Genomic DNA, 23,334 nt, shown 5'->3' with positions numbered 1-23,334 from the left:
TTGGACAGTATAAAATTAACCTTTCAAAATATTTTTATCATTGTGAATTGGTAATTGTATTACAGTCAGTATCCTTTGGGGAAAAAAGTCTCAAAATTTAACTTCCCTTGTTGCAGAAGCTATTTTACAGTGCCATATTATTCATTAAGCATTAATTAAAGAACAGCAGGATAATTAGTAGGATCATCAATATTACAAGAAACATTAGATCGCTCAAGAAGGAAATAATTTAACTAGAAACACTTTAAATTTTCTCAAGTAGTGCAGCTGACAGATTAGGGAGAAAAACAACAACTCTGCTTAGGGGATACAGACTTTAAATCATTGTTTAGAAATAGGTACTTCTGTATTTATTTTGTTAAGGCAAAATAATAGGGCTCAATTAGGCTGAGTAACTCCCTAGAGGCACAGTTGTAATAGCTGGTCTCAGAGAAGGCAAACCCTCCTAGTTCTCATCAGAAGGAAATGATCAGTCATTAGTCCTAGGTAACTGATTAATATCTCACAGTGGACTGGAAATCGCTGAATGTTCTCTGCAAGTTTTATACTCAAGGTGTGAATTCATAAGCAACCATCCTATTTGAAAGTTAGCCATTGCTTAGGGTTCTCTATTAGAATCTTATCAAGCACATTCTCAGTTATACCTCTCAGCAACATTTTAGGAACAACATTGGTGAGTATATGAGAATAGCCGTGACCTCCATATTTCATCAGCCGGGTTTTCGTATGTATGTCATGTGCTACCAGAATTCGATCTTCATAGCCCTCTTCCACCAGGAGACGCACCCTGTGAAAAATGTTAACTCATTAGATGTCATTTGTCTTTCATTTTCGCTTTTCAGGATGCTTTCGACTTTTTACTCATTAACCTATTGTGCTTGTCGTAAAGATACTGCCTTCTACTGTGGCGTGTGTACTGAGAGACCTTTAATAAATATTGTGTGGTGACGATAAAAATATTGCTGCATCCTAGCAGGAACATATCCTTATTCCATGCACACAGAAATTTCTAACCTGTGATATTTATGACAATGCCTGGCAATACCGCATTAAAGATAGCTTCTAATAGGGTGTGCCAGTTTGGATGAATGACCATTTTGGCATTTCACTAAATAACTTTGTTCTGGATTTGTATTCAGCAATCCTCTCTCAAATGCCTCTCCCTGTGGGCCCATTTTTCAGATCTCATTCTTGCTCTCTCCTTTTATCTGGCAAATAAATATCAAGGACTATTTGCGATTAAAATAGGGAAACAAAAGGAATCTCACTACAAGTAAAATATTCTGAGAGCAAAATCAGTTGGTCTGCAAGTGAGGGGCATTTGATAAGCTACAAAGCCACTGAAAAAGGGTTGGTCAGTATTTTAACCATTTGCCCCTTTGAAGTCTATGGCAATTTTGATTTAGTTGTAGCCTCTGAGCATTGGATTAAACTGACCAATACAAATATATTCCGTCTTCTTTCCATGTCAGCAAGATTGCTAAAATAATAAGCTGTTCCTTTAAATTTATAGTCGGTGGACTAAAGAACAGCTTCCTGACTATTCTCTAAAAATGAAATCCTCTTTGCTTTGTTAAATGCTGGAATCTGTAGTGTGAGTCACCTCCTGACAGCCACCATCTGTACGTGTCTGGACTCTGGGCAGTGTCTGTCGTGACTTCCATGGGTCTTTGATGGTAGAAGATGCCACTCGCAGACAATGGCTCTTCTATGGGATTCTCTGAATAGTTTTTTTGGCGTCTAGATTCTAAAGTGGATCTAGACGGACGGACAGTGCCTTCCTCCAGAGGCTGATTATTTGAAAGGTATCTTTTTTGTTTCAAAAGCATTTCTTGGTGTCCTAGTACATGAGTCATATTTAATAACTACTACAGTGAGCAAAACGTGGGGTACTACACACACACACAAAACTCAAGCACAAAGCCCTGCCCTCTGAGAACACATATTTTAAAATAAATTATAATGGAAGAATAGACTTTGTATCTGCAGGTCAAAGGAATGCAAGCACTAGCAGAGAAGAACCATGCCTGTCCTATAAGTGCATGTAATGACTTTTGTGCCACTATGATTTTTTGCCTCACTGAAATTTGTATACTATCCTGCAGTTCTGATCTGCAGTTACTTTTGGAGCACACTCAGTTTAGGGGAATTATCTAAGATAAGTTATATTATCACGTAAAAAGACAAAGATTTGACAGAATGCATACACAATGCTGAAGCTTAGGGTGACAAACCTTGATCCACAACTGCAAAGAAGTATCACGGTATAGGAGGTTTTAGGAAACACTTTCTCCCTGATATTTTCTGGGCATTTTCCAAAACTTTTGCCTATGTTTCTTATCTGATAAATATAATTTCTCACACTATAAAGGCAGATCGTGTGGATAAACAAATTCCTCTAAGATGTCTTGTGTCAGACCTTGAAACACAATGTTATCAAATCATGAAGTAGAATGAAAGACTATAGAGGACAAGATACTCATACTTAAAACCGGGAATCCTTAGAACCCATTAAGTCAAGAATCTGGAGACTACTTATCTCATGAGAAAGATAACGTTATGGCTCTGGACACACAATCATATCCTGACTATGAAGAAAACCTGCCCCGTCCTGCTTACACTAAAAGATCATCTCTCCTGTTGTGCCATTATATGGAAGAACAGGAGTTACAGAGATGCTGCCAGAAAAGGGGGAGCCACTACAGACGAGAAGACAAAAAATCACGGTAATTATAGAAATACAAATGAGTTAGTGTTTGCAAACAAATATTAGAGAGAGACTACAAAGTGTGAAAAGGCAGAGATATAATAAGATTTGAGAAATGGAGCAGAAGATTGAAAACAGGTGTTAGACACAGAATTTCTGGTGCTGAACACCAGAGGTAGGCAGAAGCGTGCTTCTGTGTTCATGCACTTCAAGGTTTAAGACTACGATGGCTGAGAAAAGGACCCTGTGGTCCTTTCATGCATGATGAAAATCAAGTGTGCAAGACAGTGGGTACTGCAGCACACGCAACCCAAAAGGGCATTCAGTGCTTAACATGGGCTGTCCTTGGGTCAAGCGAGAATGCATGGTTTAATTTAAGGAAGATTAAGCACACACACATACACGTACGTATGGAATAGCACACAGGCATTATATATATATATATATACACAGATTTATAATAATTTTTATTATTTCCATACATCCAGAATAGCTATATTTAGCACAGTAAAGGATAAACAAATGGCTAAAAGGAGCTAAGAAGGAATGCTGGGGGAGCCATCCGTCATCTGACCCTTCTATCTCCTTCACAGATGCCCCTTTACGGATCTTCTTTCTCTTGTTCTAGAAGGTCTGGGAGCCTCACGCGAGACACAGGCGTGCAAAAGATGCACCCCACTACCACAAAGGGGCTTCGGAAAAGGAAGCCGATCCAGAGTGCAAAGTTCCCATTTCCAAGATGATTTAGAAAACATGTGTTGAGGCTGGGCGCGGTGGCTCACACATGTAATCCCAGCACTTTAGGAGGCCGAGGCGGGCGGATCACGAGGTCAGGAGATCAAGACCATCCTGGCTAACACGGTGAAACCCTGTCTCTACTAAAAATACAAAAAATTAGCCGGGTGTGGTGGCAGGTGCCTGTAGTCCCAGCTACTCGGGAGGCTGAGGTAGGAGAATGGCGTGAACCTGGGAGGCAGAGCTTGCAGTGAGGTGAGACTGCGCCACTGCACTCCTGCCTGGGCGACAGAGCAAGTCTCCATCTCAAAAAAAAAAAAGAAAAGAAAAAAGAAATAAAACATATGTTGAGGGCATTGATCAGGAAATCATGTTTTTGAGATTGTGAAAGATGAGAATGACTGAATGCACTGCCCTATTTTAAATTCCAGATGCCCTTAGGCAAGGAATAGTCTCCTCTGAGTATAAACTAACTACTAGGGCTTTAGGGGAACAGGTTCACCTGTATTGAATCGGGTTCCTGGGCAAGTAAATTAAAATAATAAAACAAAAATAAACAAAGAAACAATACATCTACTTGTCAAATAACTGATCTGAGTATTAAAAGAAAAGACAGAACTTCATTGGTCAAGACAGGTGAAGTCACTTGCTCATGTAGGGTTGAGAGTTGCCATCTTACTTAACTAATGCAACACTGATTAACTAGCTTTCCCTAATGATACTAAACTTGAAGCATAGTACTATTAATGAGGTGATCAAGGCAGAATGCCAGTACTTGGAGACAGCAGAAGGCATACAGACGTAAATGTGACTTCCCAGGGAAAGACCCTCAGGATGTCCCAACTATGACCACTGGATCAAGATCTTCCCCTCAACCCAGTGTGCCTTATTCAACTAGCAATACTTGAATCTCATGGTTCCTGGACATCACTTCTTAATTCCAGCTTTGCTACTTCCATTGCAACCACTTTTCTGTTCTCATAATTATATTCTAGTTCTTGTTATCATAGGGAACTACTGCTCCCCCTCTGAAATCTCCATCCTCAGTTTCCCACTCTGATCATGTTACATTTTTCTACTTTTTCCACTCACTTCTTCTACTGTGTATATATATACACACACACATATATATACACATACACATACAGTATATATATTTGAACATATATATATATATATATGCTCCACCCACTTCATTAAAGCCTGCAGTCCAGTTATTTGCCCTGCTATGCTTTTCCTGTCTATCTGCCCATTCCTCTCTATGCTTTCTTCCCTCCAGCTTGGATCCCATGACCCTCATCTCAACCCCTCCATTGTTATCCATCTCTTTCAGATAGAATCCCAACCCTCAATCTCTTGAACTGTTCCCATTTTCTGCCTGTATGCACACAACTTCTCTGGTTCCACTACCAAAACGCAAAACAGTTTTGCTTTTGGAAAATAATCACCAAATCGTGTGCATTGGTGCCAATACACAGGCATACAATCATGATTTCTAGACTCAACTAGGTCTCGCACATAACACATCCATGTCAAGATCTCTCTCATTGACCTGACAGCCATTCCTAGCCTTTCTCCTGCTCTACATGGTGCTGCCCTAAATCCACTCTTTTTTTCTCAGGAGATAACCATGTCCACCTCACAGAGACACTAGAGGACATGTGGCCACGTGTCCTCAGTGTCCTGTTTCCCTCACTAAGACTTCTGTTTGCATTTACCCCATCGCTGTGTCATGCCCTCTCATTTCCATGGAGAAAGCATCCTTTCAACCGACTTCCTATTTGTTCCCCAGATTCCATCTATTTGTCGCCTTAGGAACCTTGCTCTATATTTCTTATCTATCCAGAGTTTTTAAAGTCAACATCTATTGAACACTTCCATATTCTGCACCAGACACTCAGACAAAAACTTGGAAAACATTATTTCATGTCAATTCTATAGTAACCCTGTGGAATGGGCACCACTTCCCTGGACTCATTCTCTCTGGCTCTGTCTCTGCTCTTGCTCTTAAGTCACATAAACATTGCTTAACTCTTGCTAGAAGCTTCCCTTGATCCTTTATTGACTTCTAACTCCAGACCCATCTCCTTGCTTCCCTCCACCGCCACGCTTCTTGAAAGAGTCACCTCAACATCCTCTCTCCTCTTCCTCATGGCCCACCCATTTCTCAAGCCTTTTCCACTGAGATTGCACTTACTGTTTATAAAATGTGAGCCTCCTAATTGTGAAATCCAATGGATGCTTTTCAGTATTTATTTCCCTTGATATTTGTCACTTATTACTGGCATTCAAGCCCTTCTGCCCTGAGACTTCCTCTCTACTGACTTCCATAAGAATATATATCTCTCATGTTATCACTTTGAAAACTTCTCCTCGACCTTTCCTTGAGCAACGGTTCCTACTCCATTCCTTAAATGTCTCTGTCCCCACGTCTCTGTCCTCATCTTCTTCTCTGAGTGATGTCATTCATTCCCACGGATCAACTATCACATACAAACCATATCTTAGGGCTTCACTGGGTAGCAACACTTAGATATTCCCAAACGAAAGTCTTCCTTGTCAATCTCCAATTTATTTCTCCTCCTAGGTATTCTAACTTGGATCATTCAATCTTCTTATCACCATGTGACCAAGACCAAACTAGGTAGCTATCATTGACGCCTAAAATTTTCTACTTGACTACAAAGAATGACTCCTACAATTATCTGCCAGCATCACACATTATACAGTTTTGGAAGGTTGCATTCATTTTACATAATATTTAGTCTTTAGACCTTATACTTTTAGCATTTAACTTGAAATCACCTTTTTAATGAAAACTTTTGATAAAGCATCTCAAATATTACTTGTAGGAAGTTATGGCTTTAGTGTGGTCAACCTGAGAGAGGAACAGCTTATTTCATTAGGGGTAAATAGAGGAAAATGTCTTTTGTTCTCTGATTTTCATGGCAGGGGTTGGGTATTATCTGTGTTTCCTGTCAGCTGCCCATCTGCACTGAACTTCTAAGGCTCTGCTAAGCTTTAGCCTACTTAGGATGACTCATTTTCTCCTTAAAATAATATAGAGAGATTTTCTCCCTGAAACAGCATAGATATATTTTTCTCTGCAAGTCTGTGGTTCGGCCTGCTTACTGTTTTCTGAATCTTTGCTAATACTTCCCTAGATATGACAATCAAAAAGGGCTAGGGAAAGGGAATGCTATGAGAGACTTTACCATATTTACCTTCTAATTCTTTTGTTATCATCAGGCATGTCAATATCTGGGCCGAGTTGGTAATGAAGTAGTTCAGTACCAAAGAGATCATATTCCAAGTAGCAGCCAAGTTGAGCAAACTCCAAGAGCTCCTTCTTATCAAGTATAGTCCTAGAAACAATGCGACAGATGAATTGTTATTATGAAGAGCCCATTTTCCACATGTACATACCAGAAGTTTTAAGCACACTGTGTACAAGAACATAGTTGAAGTCAAGTAACAGACACTTCTGAAATGGCTCTTAACGATGTGAGTATAAAAGAGTAAGTTCAATTTGTTACTAGAAATAACAGAACTTACTCATCTAAAAAGGAGTTTTCCCCTCTAAAGTACTTGGGTACTACAGACTTAGTTTAACGATGCTTCCATTATTCCAAAGCAAGTTTGGAATTCTCCCTCAGAACTGTGTTCAGAATATGCCCCCACACTATTTTGAGAATCCTTAATGGGGTAAATTTTCATCCTCTAAGGACTGCTATGAACTGTGAAAACTATCAAAGGAAATCTGGCCTCAGGTCTGGTGAATTAGGTGAGTAATGCTAATCTGGGTAACACATGAGGCTTTGCCTTGTGGTAGCAGGGTGATTTTCTTGTGAAGACTGTAAAGAGGTTCTAAAATTAATTCTAAAGCCTTTAAAGAATATCATTCCAACATTTTCTTTAAGGCACAATACTCATACAGATATTTATGTTCTGGAGTGCTTATTTTTTAAATAAAATTTATTATTTTATGATAAATTTTATGGATATCTTCTCATTTCAATAGATGTCATATAAAGAATGTAACTATTTTAGGATGTAAGATTATGTAAATGAAAGGGAAAGGAGAGAAATGTAAGACAAGTACAGGCTACAGACAAGCGTAGAGTACAGAGCAAGAGTAGATTATATCAAGAAATTTGCATTATAACAAGTAAAAAGAGATGCACTAAGGTAACCCCAAAATACCACTGTAGAGATCCAATCACACAGAGAGCTAAGAAGGAATAAAAACATCCTAGCAGAAGACAATATGGGAAAAAAAAGTGAAGGAAAAATATACCCCATTAGACATTTCATGAAGGGAAGGAAGACATTGCATGAAGGGAATGAAGGAAAAATATACCCCATTTGACATTTCATGAAGGGAAGGAAGACATTGCATGAAGGGAATGAAGGAAAAATATACCCCATTAGACATTGCATGAAAGGAATGAAGGACCTAGAGAAATGTAAGGGATCGTTTTGGATTGGAAATTGGCCTGGAGATGAGTAGAGAACATTAGACAGTCATTGTCTTATTGGCTTTTTATCCATGCTGATATTTCTATTACTTTGGCAACTCCACAATGTGAGGATTAAAGCACTATTTTGTGGCAGGGTGCGGTGGCTCAATCCCAGCAGTTTGTGAGGCCAAGGTGGGTGAATCACTTGAGGTCAGGTGTTCCAGACCAGTCTAGCCAACATAGTGAAACCATGTCTCTACTAAAAATACAAATATGGCTGGGTGTGGTGGCTCACACCTGTAATCCCAGCACTTTGGGAGGCCGAGGTGGGTGGATCACCTGAGGTCAGGAGTTCAAGACCAGCTTGGCCAACATGGCGAAACCCCGTCTCTACTAAAAATACGAAAAATTAGCTGGGCATAGTGGTGGGTGCCTGTAATCCCAGCTACTTGGGAGGCTGAGGCAGGAGAATTGCTTGAACCTGGGAGATGGAGGTTGCAGTGAGCTGAGATCACACTATTGCACTCCAGCCTGGGCAACAGAGTGAGACTCCGTCTCAAAAGACAAAAACAAAAACAAAACAAAAATTAGCTGGGGGTGGTGGCAGGCACCTATAATCCCAGCTACTCGGGAGGCTGAGGCATGAGAATCGCTTGAAACCAGGAAGTGGAGGTTGCAGTGAGCTGAGATTGTGCCATTGCATTCCAGCCTGGGTGACAGAGCAAGACTCCATCTCAAAAAACAAAAAGCACTAATATGTGGCTGGGCGTGGTGGCTCACGTCTGTAATCCTAGCACTTTGAGAGGCCAAGGTGGGTGGATCATTTGAGGCCAGGAGTTTGAGACCAGCCTGGCCAACATGGTGAAAACCCATCTCTACTAAAAATACAAAAAAAAAAAAAAAAAAAAAAAAAAAAAAAAAAAAAAAAAAAAGCACTATCATGTGTCCATGAATCTACTTCTAAGAGGTCAGAAGTATTTTCAAAGATTTTTTTTTTTTTTTTTTTTTTTTTTTTTGAGACAGAGTCTCCCTCTGTCGCCCAGGCTGGAGTGCAGTGGCGTGATCTCGGCTCACTGCAACCTCCACCTCTCGGGTTCAAGTGATTCTCTTGCTTCAGCCTCCCGAGTAGCTGGGACTACAGGTGTGTGCCACTACTCCTGGCTAATTGTTGTATTTTTAGTAAAGACGGGGTTTTGCCATGTTGGCCAGGCTGGTCTCGAACTCCTGACCTCAGGTGATCCACCTGTTTCAGCCTCCCAAAGTCCTGGGATTACAGGCGTGAGCCACCGCACCTGATCAAAGCTTTTCTTATAAACCACAGGAGAACCAATTAAGCCTCCGTGCGCCACAGGTGCGGGAAGTTTCTCCTTTCCTGTGAGATTCCTGGGAGTTGACTACTGACTTTCATTCTGAGCTATCATACCCTGGCTGGCTCCTTTTCATTTATTCACCAAATTAGCATAACTTAGAGTTCACGATGTTGTTTTAGGCAGGGAGGCTAAAAAATCTTTCCTTTCTACTATAAAATGTACATTAGTTCTGTGCTATCTTCTATTAATACTACTCATTTTCCATCTTCTTACCATGGAGACCATCTTTTGCTTCCAAAATTACTAGGCTGAAAGAATATGTGTTTTTCTATAGAAAACATATTCTGTTTTCCCCAAAGAACCATACTTGAAAAAAACAAAATATACACAATTAAAGTAACGTAAGCGGGAAGAGGTAAGTTTAGTATTTTTCCTTTTGAGTAAATTCAGTGTGTTAATTATCCAATATGGGCAGGGTACTGGGGGAGGGGAGGAGTCACCACGGAAATGGAGCCACCAGTTACAGGTTGGATCTTACTCTTATTTCTGCTCCTAATGTCTTTTTCTGTCCTTTGGCCCAATGCCTTGAGAATAACTTTCCTAAATTTTCAGTGCTATATCGAGGCATATACTTAGTGAAAAGTCCGTGGTAAATGTAAAGCCTTAGAAAACTCTTTAGCCTTAGCTCCAATTGAAAATAAAAAGTCAAGTCACTTAGCATCATTATCATCATGCTGACGATTATGAGAACTTACTATGTGTCCGACATTGTGCGAAGTGCATTATATGTATTATCTCATTTAATACTCTCCATGATCCCAGCAGCTCTGAATTTTGAAGACTGAGAAACTGGGACTTGATTAGATAGTCACTCAAGGTGATGTGCTAGAATTTAAATTCATCTCAAAGTTAGAACTTACGCTGTAAACCACCATACTGTATGGCTTCTCCTATTGCTAAATATTGTTTTTTTACTCAAAGGACATTTTCCAGAATTACAATGACTGAATGTGCACAGAGTGCGCTTTAATTTTTAATTTGAGATTTCCTCCCCATGGTACCCTCATACTGCACTTGAAAAACGGAGAATTTACCATCAAAGGGTAGTATGGGGGGAAGAAAGTGAAAATCCCAGAAAGGTAAGAAAGGATTCACTTGTGGAGATTTTTAATTGCTAAGTCAGAGGGTAACTATATATAGTAAGCAGGATTAAATCTTTACAGTTATTTTAGACAATTTGAATGACATGATCAAAGAGAAAGCAACTATGGTAATCATGACAACTGCTTACTTTCTTACTATGGGGGGGTGTGTGTGTGTGTGCATGTGTGTGTGTGTGTGTGTGTGTGTAGTTATTCATTTTTTTAACTGACATATAGTGATATGACCCCCTCTGGATAACTAAACACTAGTGTGAAGTCAACTAAGAAATGAATATTACAAATATTGGCTGAGCATGGGGGCTCACACCTGTAATCCCAGCACTTTGGGAGGCTGAGGCAGGTGGATCATTTGAGGTCAGGAGTTCAAGACCAGCCTGGCCAACATGGTGAAACCCTGGCTTTACTAAAAATACAAAAATTAACTGGGTGTGGTGGCACGTGCTGCAGTCCCAACTGCTCAGGAGGATGAGGCAGAAGAATCGCTTGAACCTGGAAGGCAGAGGTTGCAGTGAGCCGAGATCGTGCCACTGTACTCCAGCTTGGGTGACAGAGTGAGACTGTGTCTCAAAAAACAAAAATAAAAAAATAAAATAAAAGAGGAATGGGGAGATGGCAGGCATGGTGGCTCACGCCTGTGGTCCCAGCTACTTGCAAGGCTGAGTGAGGAGGATTGCTTGAGCCCAAGAGTTCAAGGCTGCAGTGACCTATGGTCACACCACTAGACTCCAGCTTGGGTGACAGAGTGAGCCCCTGACTCTAATAAAAGAAATATAAACAAATAAAAAATAAAAGATGAATGGGGACTGTAGGGACCCAATTCTCCAGATGCAATGAAATATAAATGTTACCCACGTTATAAACGTTAACTGAAGAATCTCACAATAAGCAGAGATGTCTTTCTAGAGGAAGACTAACACTGTCCCATAAGATTCATCCACACATGTAAGTTTCAAAAGTAACCCCTGGCCAGGCACATTGGCTCACTCCTGTAATCCCAGCACTTTGGGAAGCCAAGGTGGAAGGATCCCTTGAGCTCAGGAGTTTGAGACTAGCCTTGGAAACAAAGCAAGACCCTGTGTCTACAATGAAACTTTAAAAATTAGCAGGGTGTGGTGGTGTGTGCCTGTGGTCCCAGTTGCTCAGGAGGCTGAGGTGGGAAGATCATTTGAGCCCAAGAGTTTGAGGCTACAGCGAGCTATGGTCGCACTGCTGCACTCCAGCCTGGGTCGCACTGCTGCACTCCAGCCTCGGTGACAGAGTGAGGCCTTGTCTCAAAAAAAAAAAAAAAAAAAAGTAATCCCTATGAATTCTTATCTGCTCAAAAACTTATATAAAGGGGCGTGACTTTGGGGAAGCTGGTTCATCTGTTAAAATGCTCTTAAAAATTTCATGATCACACGTGAGGGGAGATTGCTTCAGAAGGGAAGCAATTAGGCTGATATTTTAGACATCAGGAAAATGCAGTTGAAAAAAGGGGCAAGGCCAGATGCAGTGAGTGGCTCATGCCTGTAATCCCAGCACTTTGGGAGGCCGAGCCTCTGGGAGGGTTGCTTGAGCCCAGGAGTTTGAAACGAAACACAGAGAGACCCTGCCTCTATAACATTAACAAACAAATAGAAAGAAAAAGAGGGGAAGAGAAATTTGCTGTCATAAAAAAACCAAGACATACATACATATATATGCAGTTTTTTTTCTGATTTTTAAACTGACATTAATTGATATGACCTCCTTTGGGTAACTAAACATTAATGTGAAGGCAATTAAGAAATGAATTCAGCTGCACACAGTGGCTCATGCTTGCAGTCCCAGAACTTTGGGAGGCTGAGGTGGAAGGGTCACTTGAGCTCATGAATTCCAGACCAGCTTGGGCAACATGGCAAAACCCCATTTCTAACAAAAATACAAAAAATCAGCCAGGTTAGGGTGGTGCACACCCGGGGTCCCAGCTACTCGGGAGACTGAGGTGGGAGGATTGTTGGAGCCTGGGAAGTCGAGGCTGCAGTGAGTCATGATCAAGCCACTGCACTCCAGCCTAGGTGACAGAGCAAGCGAGACCCTGTCTCCAAAATATAAATAAATAAATAAATAAATAAATAAATAAATAAATAAATAAAATAATTAAATTAAAATAAAAAAGGGAATGAATTCCTTTAAATTCTTCTTATTGACAAAGCAAACTGAGTGCAAAATTCAGGGGAAGAAAATAGTGTGAGTGATCACACAGGTTTCCAAAGGAAAGTCCTGAAAATAAGTAGTATGTGGTATGAGATATTAATAAGGGGTGGGACCGGAAACAAGAAAATCAACACCTGATAGTCATCAGGTATTTAATACGGCCCCAGCTCATTTAATCCTTACAGAAGCTCTATCAGGAAGGTGTGACTGTCCCCATCTTACAGATGAGGACTTTAAGTCTCAGAAAAGATAAACTCAGGTCTCAACCTGAAGAGCTTCAAACAAACCCAAACTGCTTTTGTGTTGAGGCCATGTTCTTAAACCAGGCTGCCCCTCCAGGGGTAAGAACACCCAGGCACCAGGGCAACTCCGTTCCTCCTGCAAGGCACTCACACTACGGAGACACACTCACCATCGTAGTGACATCTAGGAACAAGCACCTTGCACCGTGAATGTCTAACAAGGTGACTTACCCATGTGAAATTGACATTCAGCTGGATGGCTTCCAGGGACTGCCAAAGCGCTACTGAAGTTGCATTTATGCAAGTGACTTTCTTTTTCACTTGGAGAGGGTTGACCCCTAATGTCAGTATATTACCATGGGAAAATGAACTCTGTGTGCCATCCAGCAGATGAGGATTAAACAGAGGTCCTGTCCCTCCCAGTCGCCAATGATCTCATAGCACATCTTAGAAGAGTGGAGGTTCTAACCTCAGCCAGTTTTCCTCATTCTGCATTCTATATCCATGAATACTTCTTGAGAGTTGTTTTTTATTTTATTTTTTTGAGACAGAGTCTCGCTCTGTCACACAGGCTGGAGTGCAGTGGTGCAATCTTGGCTCACTGCAGCTTTCATCTCCTGGGTTCAAGCGCTTCTCCTGCCTCAGCCTCCCGAGTAGCTGGGATTACAAGTGCCCACCACCACACCAGGCTAATTTTGTATTTTTAGTAGAGATAGGGTTTCGCCATGTTGGCCAGGCTGGTCTCAAACTCCTGACCTCAGCTGATCCGTCAGCTGATCTGCCTGCCTTGGCCTCCCAAAATGCTGGGATTACAGCGTGAGACACTGCGCCTGGCCATCCATGAATAATTCTATTCTTTCTTACTCCAATCTTTCCCAGCTTTTAAGGTCGGTATTTTTCACTTCTTCCCCTGAAAAGTCAGTGAAGTGATTGTGATGCCCAGAAGAGCTACCGTATTTCACACTGAAGAAAAGTCCCATCTTCAAGGTGGATGAAATGATTGCAATGTCATTTACAAAATATCCTGGGATTTCCCAGAAGGAAGACCAGATTTTGGTATCAAGTACTTGTTCATGTCATTCATATGATATCATTTCCTCTGCTGCATATTTTATACTTTTGCTCAACTAGTAAGTAACTTTTCTGCATATAAAAAACAGGCATAAATTTAGGGAAAATAAATTGTCATCAGCTAAAAAAAAAAAACGGTGTCCAAAGTGATTTGGCTCTTTATTGTCAGAATACAGTTATCATATACCCAGTTTCTTAAGGCTGGTACTATAATGCAAGACAGGTGATTCTATTTTCAACCCCCTTTTATATTCTAGATCTTATCCATATGCTGAGGGGTTTAGTTTAATGTCAAAATGCACTCTGTGTGGGAGAAAGGAAGTCTGCATAAAGTGATAATTTAGACAAGGGTCTGTGGGCTCCCTAGCTAGAAGGAACTAAGGAGCAGAGGAAAGAATTTGATCCATGGGTAGGATCAAGATAACAAAAGCACCTACCATTTGTCTTGGGCTTTACAGTTTCAAATAACTCTCAGGTACATTATTTCATTTCACACATTGAAACACACCTTCATAAATTAATTCAGTGAACATCTACTATCAGATATCTTGTGCTATTCTCTGTGTTAGGAATATAGACACGAATAAGAAATTTAAGATGCTGTTTCAAGGAAATTAAAGTCTGCAGAAGGAAGATATTTAAGCTAATAATTATAGTTAAATGTGCTAAAAATATTTAAGTACAAATAAATACACAGTATTGCGAAAGAAGAATGAAGCACTTAATTTTTTTCACTTGATTCACTTTGATTCATTTGAGTTGAGTCTTAAAGGACACCATTTAGACAAATGTTGGTAGGGTTCAAGATGAATGATCCAGAGAGGCTGGGCATATGGCTCATGCCTGTAATCCCAGCACTTTGGGAGGCCAAGTCGAGTGGATTACCTGAGGTTAGGAGTTTGAGACCAGCCTGGCCAACATGGTGAGACCTTGTCTCTACTAAAAATACAAAAACTAGCCAGGCGTGGTGGCAGGCGCCTGTAATCCCAGCTACTTGGGAGGCTGAGGTAGGAGAACTGCTGGAACCCAGGAGGCAAAGGCTGCAGTGAGCCGAGATCGCGCAACTGCACTCCAGCCTGGGTGACAGTGTGAGATTTCATCTCAAAAAAAAAAAAAAAAAAATCCAGAGAACCACCTGCTGAGAGGCAAAAAGGGAGCTTGCTGTTCCTGAATATAAGGGTGTAGTTTATCAGACAAAGGGGAGAAGAGAGGAGAATCATCCATCCATCTATCCATCCATCTATCCATCATTCCATTTAACAAGAAATTGTTGATCACCTACTTGCAATCAGCCATGAGCTGGGAAAGCAAACACAAATAACACCAGTCCCATCTTGGAAGAATTTCAGCATCTACTATGGAAAAGAGACACGGAAACAAATACTTGCTGTACAGAATTTACCAAGTGTCATGGTAAGAGTGCTGCTAGGAACTAGGTTGGCAAAGAGAAGGAGATATCAAACAGTGGTTGGCTGGCTCTGGAAAAGCTTCATAGAGGAGAAAACCCCTGGTGAATTGCATTCTGAAGAAAGATTCTGCTAAATAGATAAGGGGAAATAGAACATTCATAGCAGAGAGAACAGCATGTGTGAGATGCATATAAGGACAACCAATACAGGGCACTCAAAGACATGGTCAGTGTGGCTTTGGCCCAGAGACTGTGTGCATACTGGGAATAACGAGAGATAAGGTGGAGGGAGGCGAGGGAACCAGAAGACCAAGACCTTTGGATTTTGTGCCTGAGGTAAAGGTGACCCATTGGAGGCTTTTAAGTCAGGATCAGGGATATAATTAGATTTGCCTTTGGAAAGATCTGGTGGATTGTGGAGGCTAGATGTGGGACCAAAACTAAGGGAGGGATTTGTGTTTGGAGACTTATAATAATTCAAATGATAAATGAGGGGCTGAATTCAGAGAACACCAGAGGAGTGGATAGGAGAGCTTGTATTTGGAGGTCTTTAGGCTAACAGCTGGGTAAATAGCGCTGTTATTAGCCAGATTACGGAGCACAGCAGCAAGAGTGAAGGATGAGGCATTGCCACCACAGGGACAGCCATGCAGGAGGAGAATCACAAGCCTGTCTTGCTTGGGCAACTGATTAGATGTTGGCACCATTAAATAAAAAGAACAAGGAGCAGGTTGTGAAACTCACAATAGACTGGTGAAATAATTATGTCACATATTAATGTCACTGCACAAATAAAGAAACGAAAGCATGGGTCTTCTTTAAAGTGATCAACAATGCAGGTATTCCAACTCCTAATCTAGCGCCCTTTCCATTGTGCTGAGCTTTGATTTAATTGTAACTCATCAGCCACTTGACTCTGTGAATTCCTTGGGCAAGTGGTGGGCCTGTGAGGGCAGCTCTATGTGGCTCATGGAACTAGCTCAGGCCCTGACATCTGAATTTATGCATCATAAATTGCATTCCCTGATAAAACTTACAGACTTGATCAAGTATGTTTTAAAAATTGGCATACAAATAAAATAACAATAGAATGCTTATATATACAACTGATTTATTGAAAAAAATTGTTGAATTTCAATGACTGATCATTAAAAATTGTTTACCAAAAAAGTAATTGAAGGTTGGGCATGGTGGCTCACGCCTATAATCCCAGCACTTTGGGAGGCTGAGGTGGGTGGATCACTTGAGGTCGATAGTTTGAGACCAGCCTGGCCAACATGGCAAAACCTCGTCTCTACTAAAAATACAAAATTGGCTGAGCGTGGTAGTGCATGCTTGTAATCTCAGTTACTTAGGAGGCTGAGGCACAAGAATCGCTCGAACCTGGGAGGTGGAGGTTGCAGTGAGCTGAGATGGCGCCACTGCACTCCAGCCTGGGTAAGAGAGCAAGACACTGTCTCAAAAAAAAAAAAAAAAAAGTAATTCCAAAAAATCTTTGTACTCCTCCCCCTTGAGTTTATCAATTTAGAACCAATGAATATTTGTACAGCTATGTGGAATTCTTATTTTTTTAAAGTTTTTCAACAACTACTTAAAATAATTACTAAACTCAGCTAGAATTATACACTTAATAACCTAAAATTAATTTTAAAATGTTTATAATGCAATCTTTAAAAAAAGCAAATTACTATAATTGAGTGATTGTAACCTAATTTACTATACTCCAATTTGATATTAACATAATTTTAAAACATTATTCATGTATATTCTTACACTGCTAATGACAGCTCCACTGCAACTATGAGATCTGAGAAATTCTTAATTGATGGAATTTAACTGATCTCAATTAATTAAAAATAAATTTAAATGTCAAAAATAGAAAGTAAATAGAGATGATGCAAGTTTTTAATGTGTGGTCTAAATATTGCCTATGATTAAAAATATGTAATTTGCTACTTCCACTAATAATTTGCCAAGAATTTTAGTTTGATCCAGACCCAAGCCAAAAATGGGAGTGGTACGTTTGCATTAATGTACTAGTTTATGACCAAATACGTAGGTATTTTAAAGATTTATTTTTTATGGGATTCTTTTTGCACGGAGGCATGACTTTTATTGAACAATATTTTTGATATTGGAGAATAACTTGGAATGAAAAAGAAAAAAATTCAGTATGCTATTATCTATATTTTAACAAGCATCTCCCCCCATCACTTATTCAGTTCTCTGACTGCTTGGGTCGCTAAAGAAATGTTTAATGACATCATAAGGAAGGAATGACGTCACCCTTTCAATATTATGACTTAAGTGTAGGCTTAAGCAAAAGGAACAGATGGCTGCAAGAGAGAAAAACCCTTGTTTAAATTAGACTAAACCCAGAAGTTGGCTCCGAATTACAAAGTGTAATTAAAACTTTATTTTAGAATGCATTTCACAGTTTATACATCCCAGGAAGAGCTTTTTACCGTATGAACTCTTCAGCTACCACATAGCACAAAAGAGGTTGAGTTTTTCATGTAAGGCGATACACGGTTCAGGGAATGACGGTATTGAGGAGAGTGAAGATAAATCTCACAGACCTGGCAATCCTATTTGTTAAAATGTCACATTTCACGGGAATGGTGTCAGAGTTATGAAAAATTGCTTTAGAAAAAAAATTACTCGTGGAAGGCTTTGGTGGGTAGAATGTACTGGATAGAGCACATGGCCAGCGTTTCCCTTTCACCAGGAAGGCAAGTCTGCCCAAAATAGTATAATTTGGGATACTCCACAATTAATCATTAATTATCACCATAACTTTATTGCATTTTTTTGGCACTATTTATCAATATAAAGAATTTTGGTGCATTTTACTTTGTCAAATATTTGCCTGGATTTCTTTCTGTTTCCTTTTTTCCTTCTTTCTTTCTCTCCTTTCTCCCTCCCTCCCCTTCCTTCCATCCTTTCTGCCTCCCTCCCTCCCCTTTTCCCTTTCTTCCTTCCATATGTTCTACATGTTGAGAGAAAATACATAGTAAGCAATAATTAGGGCAGGGGTGGGGAAAATTTGCATAACACTTTAGGGTTAAAAATAATTTTTCTGGCCAGCTCAGTGGCTCAAGCCTGTAACCCCAGCATTTTGGGAGGCCAAGGCAGGAGGATCACTTGAGGAAGGAGTTCAAAATTAACTTGGGAAACATAGCAAGTCCCCGTCTCTTTTATTCTTAAAAATTAAAATTGTTTTTAAGAATAAAAGAAACTCAGTGTCATATTCATAGGATTCTAGATGTTACAAACAAATACATGCACATAGCATTCCAATTATTCTTAAACACCACTGCACTACTTAACTATATCACGATGTTTTGCTCAGTTTCAGTTTGTCAAACATTTGCTTGGAATTGTTTTTGAATGACTTCCCGTTAACTCACGAATATTCACACGGATTAAATGTGTGTAAGTTCCAAGGAAACCACATAATTATTTTTTGTGGCTTTTCACAGAAAACCTTAAGGTTAAAAATCACCATAATTATAATTAAATAATGACTTTGAAGGCAGAGAGTGGGTTGTTCTTCAGGCTACAGCCCAGCGTCTGGTATATGGTAATTAGACATGCAAGTATTTGTGGAATGAATGAATGATGTGATATCCCACTCTCTTATTTCATGTAATTAAGAGCATGAAAAAAATATCAAAATTATAGCTTTCCAAGAGTTTGGCCAATTTGGCACGAATGATCAGAGGCAAAGGGAATAAAATGTGCTGTTGGCCGGTTCCCTAAATGTTTCCCTCTTGTTGTCTTTCAGAAACCCTTAGGTCAATTCCTCTACCTTCCTCAGCTAGGAATTTTCAAAGACAGTGATGCACTATTTTCCTTCACTTAATTATCATTGTGCCCTTAATCAAACTCTAGGCCCTGGATTTCTATCAAAGCCCTTTGGCTTGTTGAATAGATAACCAAGTAGAAAAAAGATTCAGGCACACAGCACCTGTCTGTTGCCCCTCCAGGGGGCTCAAGTATTTAATCAGTAAATAGTTGCTACCCAAATACCTGCCAACCATGCTGTTTTACTCAGCTTTCATTGGTAAAGAATTTTGTTGTCATAAAAATACCTACAGCTACTCTAATAGTTCATTAAGGATAAAATCTCCTTGAAGATGAATGGCAAAAAGGATATATGTGGGGTGTTGTTTTTTTTAATCGCATCTAGCCTGTATTAGACAGGAGGCCAAGGCAGTGCTATCATTACACGTCACCTGGACACGTGGGTAGAGTTTTAACAGGTAGTAAAATTATAGTAAGTGATTGAAAGGCAGAAAGCCTTCATAGATTAAGACCAAGCAGGAACACTTAAGTGCCAGGTGCTCTTTTCCATTAAATGTTGACTTTGGGTGGCTGTAACCATCAAGGGCAGCCCCCTGCAATGTTCCCTAGGGTTAAATTCACAGCAACCAACAGGCCCATGTTTCTTAAAGGGAGCAGATGGTTAGGGGATGGCCTAGACACAGAAGCAGATTTATCTTGTCAAGCTGTTATCTCCTAGTAAATGACCTTAAGCAGGTCACCAATGGTCACATGACAACAATGTAGTTCAGAGGTCTCCTAAGGTGATGGCCATTCATTAACTCTTCCCTCTCAGGGTCCCAAATGCCCCTTTTGGATAGCCATGTAGCAATTTGTTGTTGTCACAATGAGTGTATGTGTGTGTGTGTGCACCCACACAAATGCATGAATCCTAATGAAGATTGTATATCTTCAAAAATATTTACCTGCTTCAATGTGATTGGGGGCACACTGTAATATTTTATTTTTGTATACTGAAATGATGGAAATACTACTTTAAAGGGGAAAAATAAACTGATCATGGGTAGGTAAGACTGAGGGTCAGTCCCATTGGAGAGTCCCAGCATTCTGGAGGGGGCTATGAAGCAGAGCGACGGCCTGATTATCTTCCAATCACAAGGTAGCCTCAGATCCTTTTTTCTGGTTTTTAAACCAGAAAAACCATCTGAAAAGGCATGATGGGGGAAATGAAATGATTTGCCATTTTGTCTTGGTTTTTATTTTTTGGAGGCCTTGTTTTGGGGATGCAGGTCTGTTTCGTGAGGCTTCTGTGCATTTCGTTGCATGAAATACATGCCCTTTGTGATTTGTCCCCGTTACAGAAAGCTGAAGTCCTTGGCCTTTCAGTATGGCTCAGATCGTATGCACAGCCCTGCAGACCTCAGAGAGTCTGTGAGAGGCTGACCCAGTCAAACTTCAGCATGGCCACTGTCTTGCTGTGAACAGCCACTTCAAAGAGCTAACAATGCCTGCATCTGTCTCCCTGATTATTTTTTTCTGTTACTTTATTCGGTATGTTTTTCCGAATGCACTGCTTTTTCTAAAGCCATGTTCCCTAGCTGCCTCCCTACTGAAATGCTCATACTTTCATGTATGTCTTTTTCATGCACTGGAACCCTGAATAATCCATCAGATAGGTACAGAATGGATGGCTGCTCTAGCGATGGTCTCAGAATTTTCTAGAATGTTCTGAGTTTGTCTGATGTCAGGTCAACCTTCCCATTCTGTTCTGACCCATTCTAGAGAGATATATTGAAACTGCAGCCAAATGGAAATCTGGTAATGTATCTTTATTGTTTAACAGAAAAAAAATACATATGTGTGTATATACATAAATATATACATATGTGTATATATAGGTGTAGCGTATACATATATGTATATCACTAGGCAATAAAGAAAACATTTGCAATTTATATATTGTTTGATTTTATGAGCAGGGAAATACTACTGTGGTAGAAGTAAAGGTTTATTTCACATTTTCCAGTGAAAGCTTGTTTTCTATTTGTGCCAAGCATAATTTTCTAACTTACATACATGTCTAACTGTAAATAGATGGAGATAGAAAGCTTCTTCTTTACGAATCATCTTGAGCCAGTTTCAAGCAGTATGGCAGACTAGATGTTCACAGAAAACCTTTCCAGCAGAATGCATGTAAAATACTACATTATATTGAAGAGAGAGAAAAAAAACACCCTATTTTGAAATGCTTGGTTTAGCTGGTGGGAAAGTAACACTTACTTGCTCGTGGGACAGAGACAACAAGAGAGCTGAGAAAATGAGGAATAAGTTGAGACCTAGAGCTAGCATTTGCCTAAAAGGTATTAATGAACCAAGTAAGACAGAGTTTGGGCTTGAACTGAGTAGGAGATCAGACTGGAGACATATAAAGGGCTACTTCCTTTATATGGAAGGCAACACCCTTGAGGATGAAGTAGGTAAAAACTTGCCCCACATACAGTTTTTGGAGATTACAGATGGTCCCTGGCTAGTTCGCCTTAATGCTTTTTGGACTTTACAATGGCGTGAATGCAATACACATTCACTAGAAACCGTACTTCAAGTACCCAGAGAAACATTCCGTTTTCCACTTTCGGTACAGTATTCAATAAATTACATGAGCTGTTCAACACCTTATTATAAAATAGGCTTTGTGATAGATGATTCTGCGGAAGTATAGGCTAATGTAAGGGTTCTGAGCATGTTTAAGGTAGACTACGTTAAGCTGTAGTGTTCAGTAGGTTAGGTATATTAAATACACTTTCAGCTTACAATATTTTTGACTTACAGTGGGTTTATTGGAACATAACCCATCTTAAGTCAAGGGGTATCTGTATGTATCTTTCTCAGTCTTGTCTTCTAGTGAAAGGAAGGTAAGTTGAGAAAAAGTCTCCCTTGAGAATCCATAGCCCTATTCCTGCACTTGCTAAGCTGAGGGGGTCAGAACTCATAGCACCTGTGTGGGTCTAAGTCTCTCAAGTCTAAAATTTAGTTTAAACAGTCACAAAAAGCTTTATGTGATTCCATCTACATGAGGTACCTAGAGTAGTCAAATTCATAGAGACAGAAAGTAGAATGGCATTTGTCACAGGCCATGGGGAGTGAATACTCAACATTACTGAACTGTACATTTCAAAATGTTTAAAAGATCATAAATTTTATGTTATGCAAATTTTACCACAATTAAAAAATTTAGTATAAAGTGTCCCATGTAAGTAGTGCCACAACTGCCTACCAGAAATAAAAAATAAACAACCAAAAAAAAAAAAAACAGGGGTAAGAGGAAACCAACCTAACACTCATAATAATTTCCAAGAAGTCTGATCTTACAACAAAAAATTGTACTCTAAAACATAAGGAAATAACCTCCTATCAATGACAGCCAGAAGAACTAGTAAACTATATCAGAGTAAAAAAAAGGCAGTAGAAATTAGATTTATCAATTACAAGTTATACATTGTATGTTTAATATTTTTTTAAAGGTTGAATTGAAACCGTGTTGAAAGGAACATAAATGATCAAAATTAACCAAGCAGATTTGAAAAGTAACCAACTAGAACTTAATAGGTAACAGAAAAACTATGTAGTTCTCAATATTATAAACCAAATATATTGGCTAAGCGACAGATTGATTCCGTTGGAAACAGAAGTAGTAAATAGGAAGATCAAACTGAAGAAATTATAGCTCAGTGATGCACGTGGATGGAAATATGAAAGAGGTGTTAAGAAACATAGAGTATAGGTAAGAAAGCCCCACATATATCAAATTGGAGTTTGTGATACAGATGATAAACAACATGTGAGTGAAACAATATTTAAAGAGATAATGGCTGAGGCTTTTCAGAAACAATGAAAGATACATCCTTACATTCAGGAATCCCAAGGAATGCCAAGCACGCAATTAAAAGAAATTTATGACCAGGTACAATGGCATATGCCTACAGTCCCAGAACTTTGAGAGGCCAAGACGAGTGACTTGCTTGAGCTCAGGAGTTTGAGACCAGCCTGGGCAACAGGACAAGAACCTATCTCTACAAAAAATATAAAAATTAGCCAGGTGTGGAGGCACATGCCTGTAGCCCCAGCCTCTTGGGAGGCTGAGGTTGGAGGATCACTTGAACTTGGGAGGTTGAGGCTGCAGTGAGCCAAAATCATGCCACTGCACTCCAGCCTGGGCAACAGGGAGAGAGACTCTCTCTCTCTCTCTCTCTCCATACATATATATACATATATACATA

The 23,334-nt window shown here is 39.8% G+C and overlaps 1 protein-coding gene across 6 annotated transcripts in view; it reads right to left on the bottom strand.

Moving 5' to 3' along the window:
* Positions 1–15: 15 nt before the first annotated feature.
* PTER (phosphotriesterase related) overlaps positions 16–23,334 on the bottom strand; it is a 77,115-nt gene continuing 53,796 nt past the window's right edge. For all 6 annotated transcript variants that reach the window (XM_055352232.2, XM_019035553.4, XM_063709915.1 and 3 more), the window contains 2 exons: positions 6,667–6,807; positions 16–787 (listed from right to left, as the gene is read on the bottom strand). In XM_055352232.2, the coding sequence (XP_055208207.1) occupies positions 577–787; positions 6,667–6,807 (352 nt within the window). In that variant the 3' untranslated portion in view covers positions 16–576. The remainder of the gene's footprint in view (positions 788–6,666; positions 6,808–23,334) is intronic.

The sequence above is a fragment of the Gorilla gorilla genome, chromosome 8, assembly GCF_029281585.2.
Source record: "Gorilla gorilla gorilla isolate KB3781 chromosome 8, NHGRI_mGorGor1-v2.1_pri, whole genome shotgun sequence".
Taxonomy (NCBI): Eukaryota; Metazoa; Chordata; class Mammalia; order Primates; family Hominidae; genus Gorilla; species Gorilla gorilla.
The sequence above is the reverse complement of the archived record's forward strand: the minus strand, read 5'-3'. Positions and strand labels throughout refer to the sequence as shown.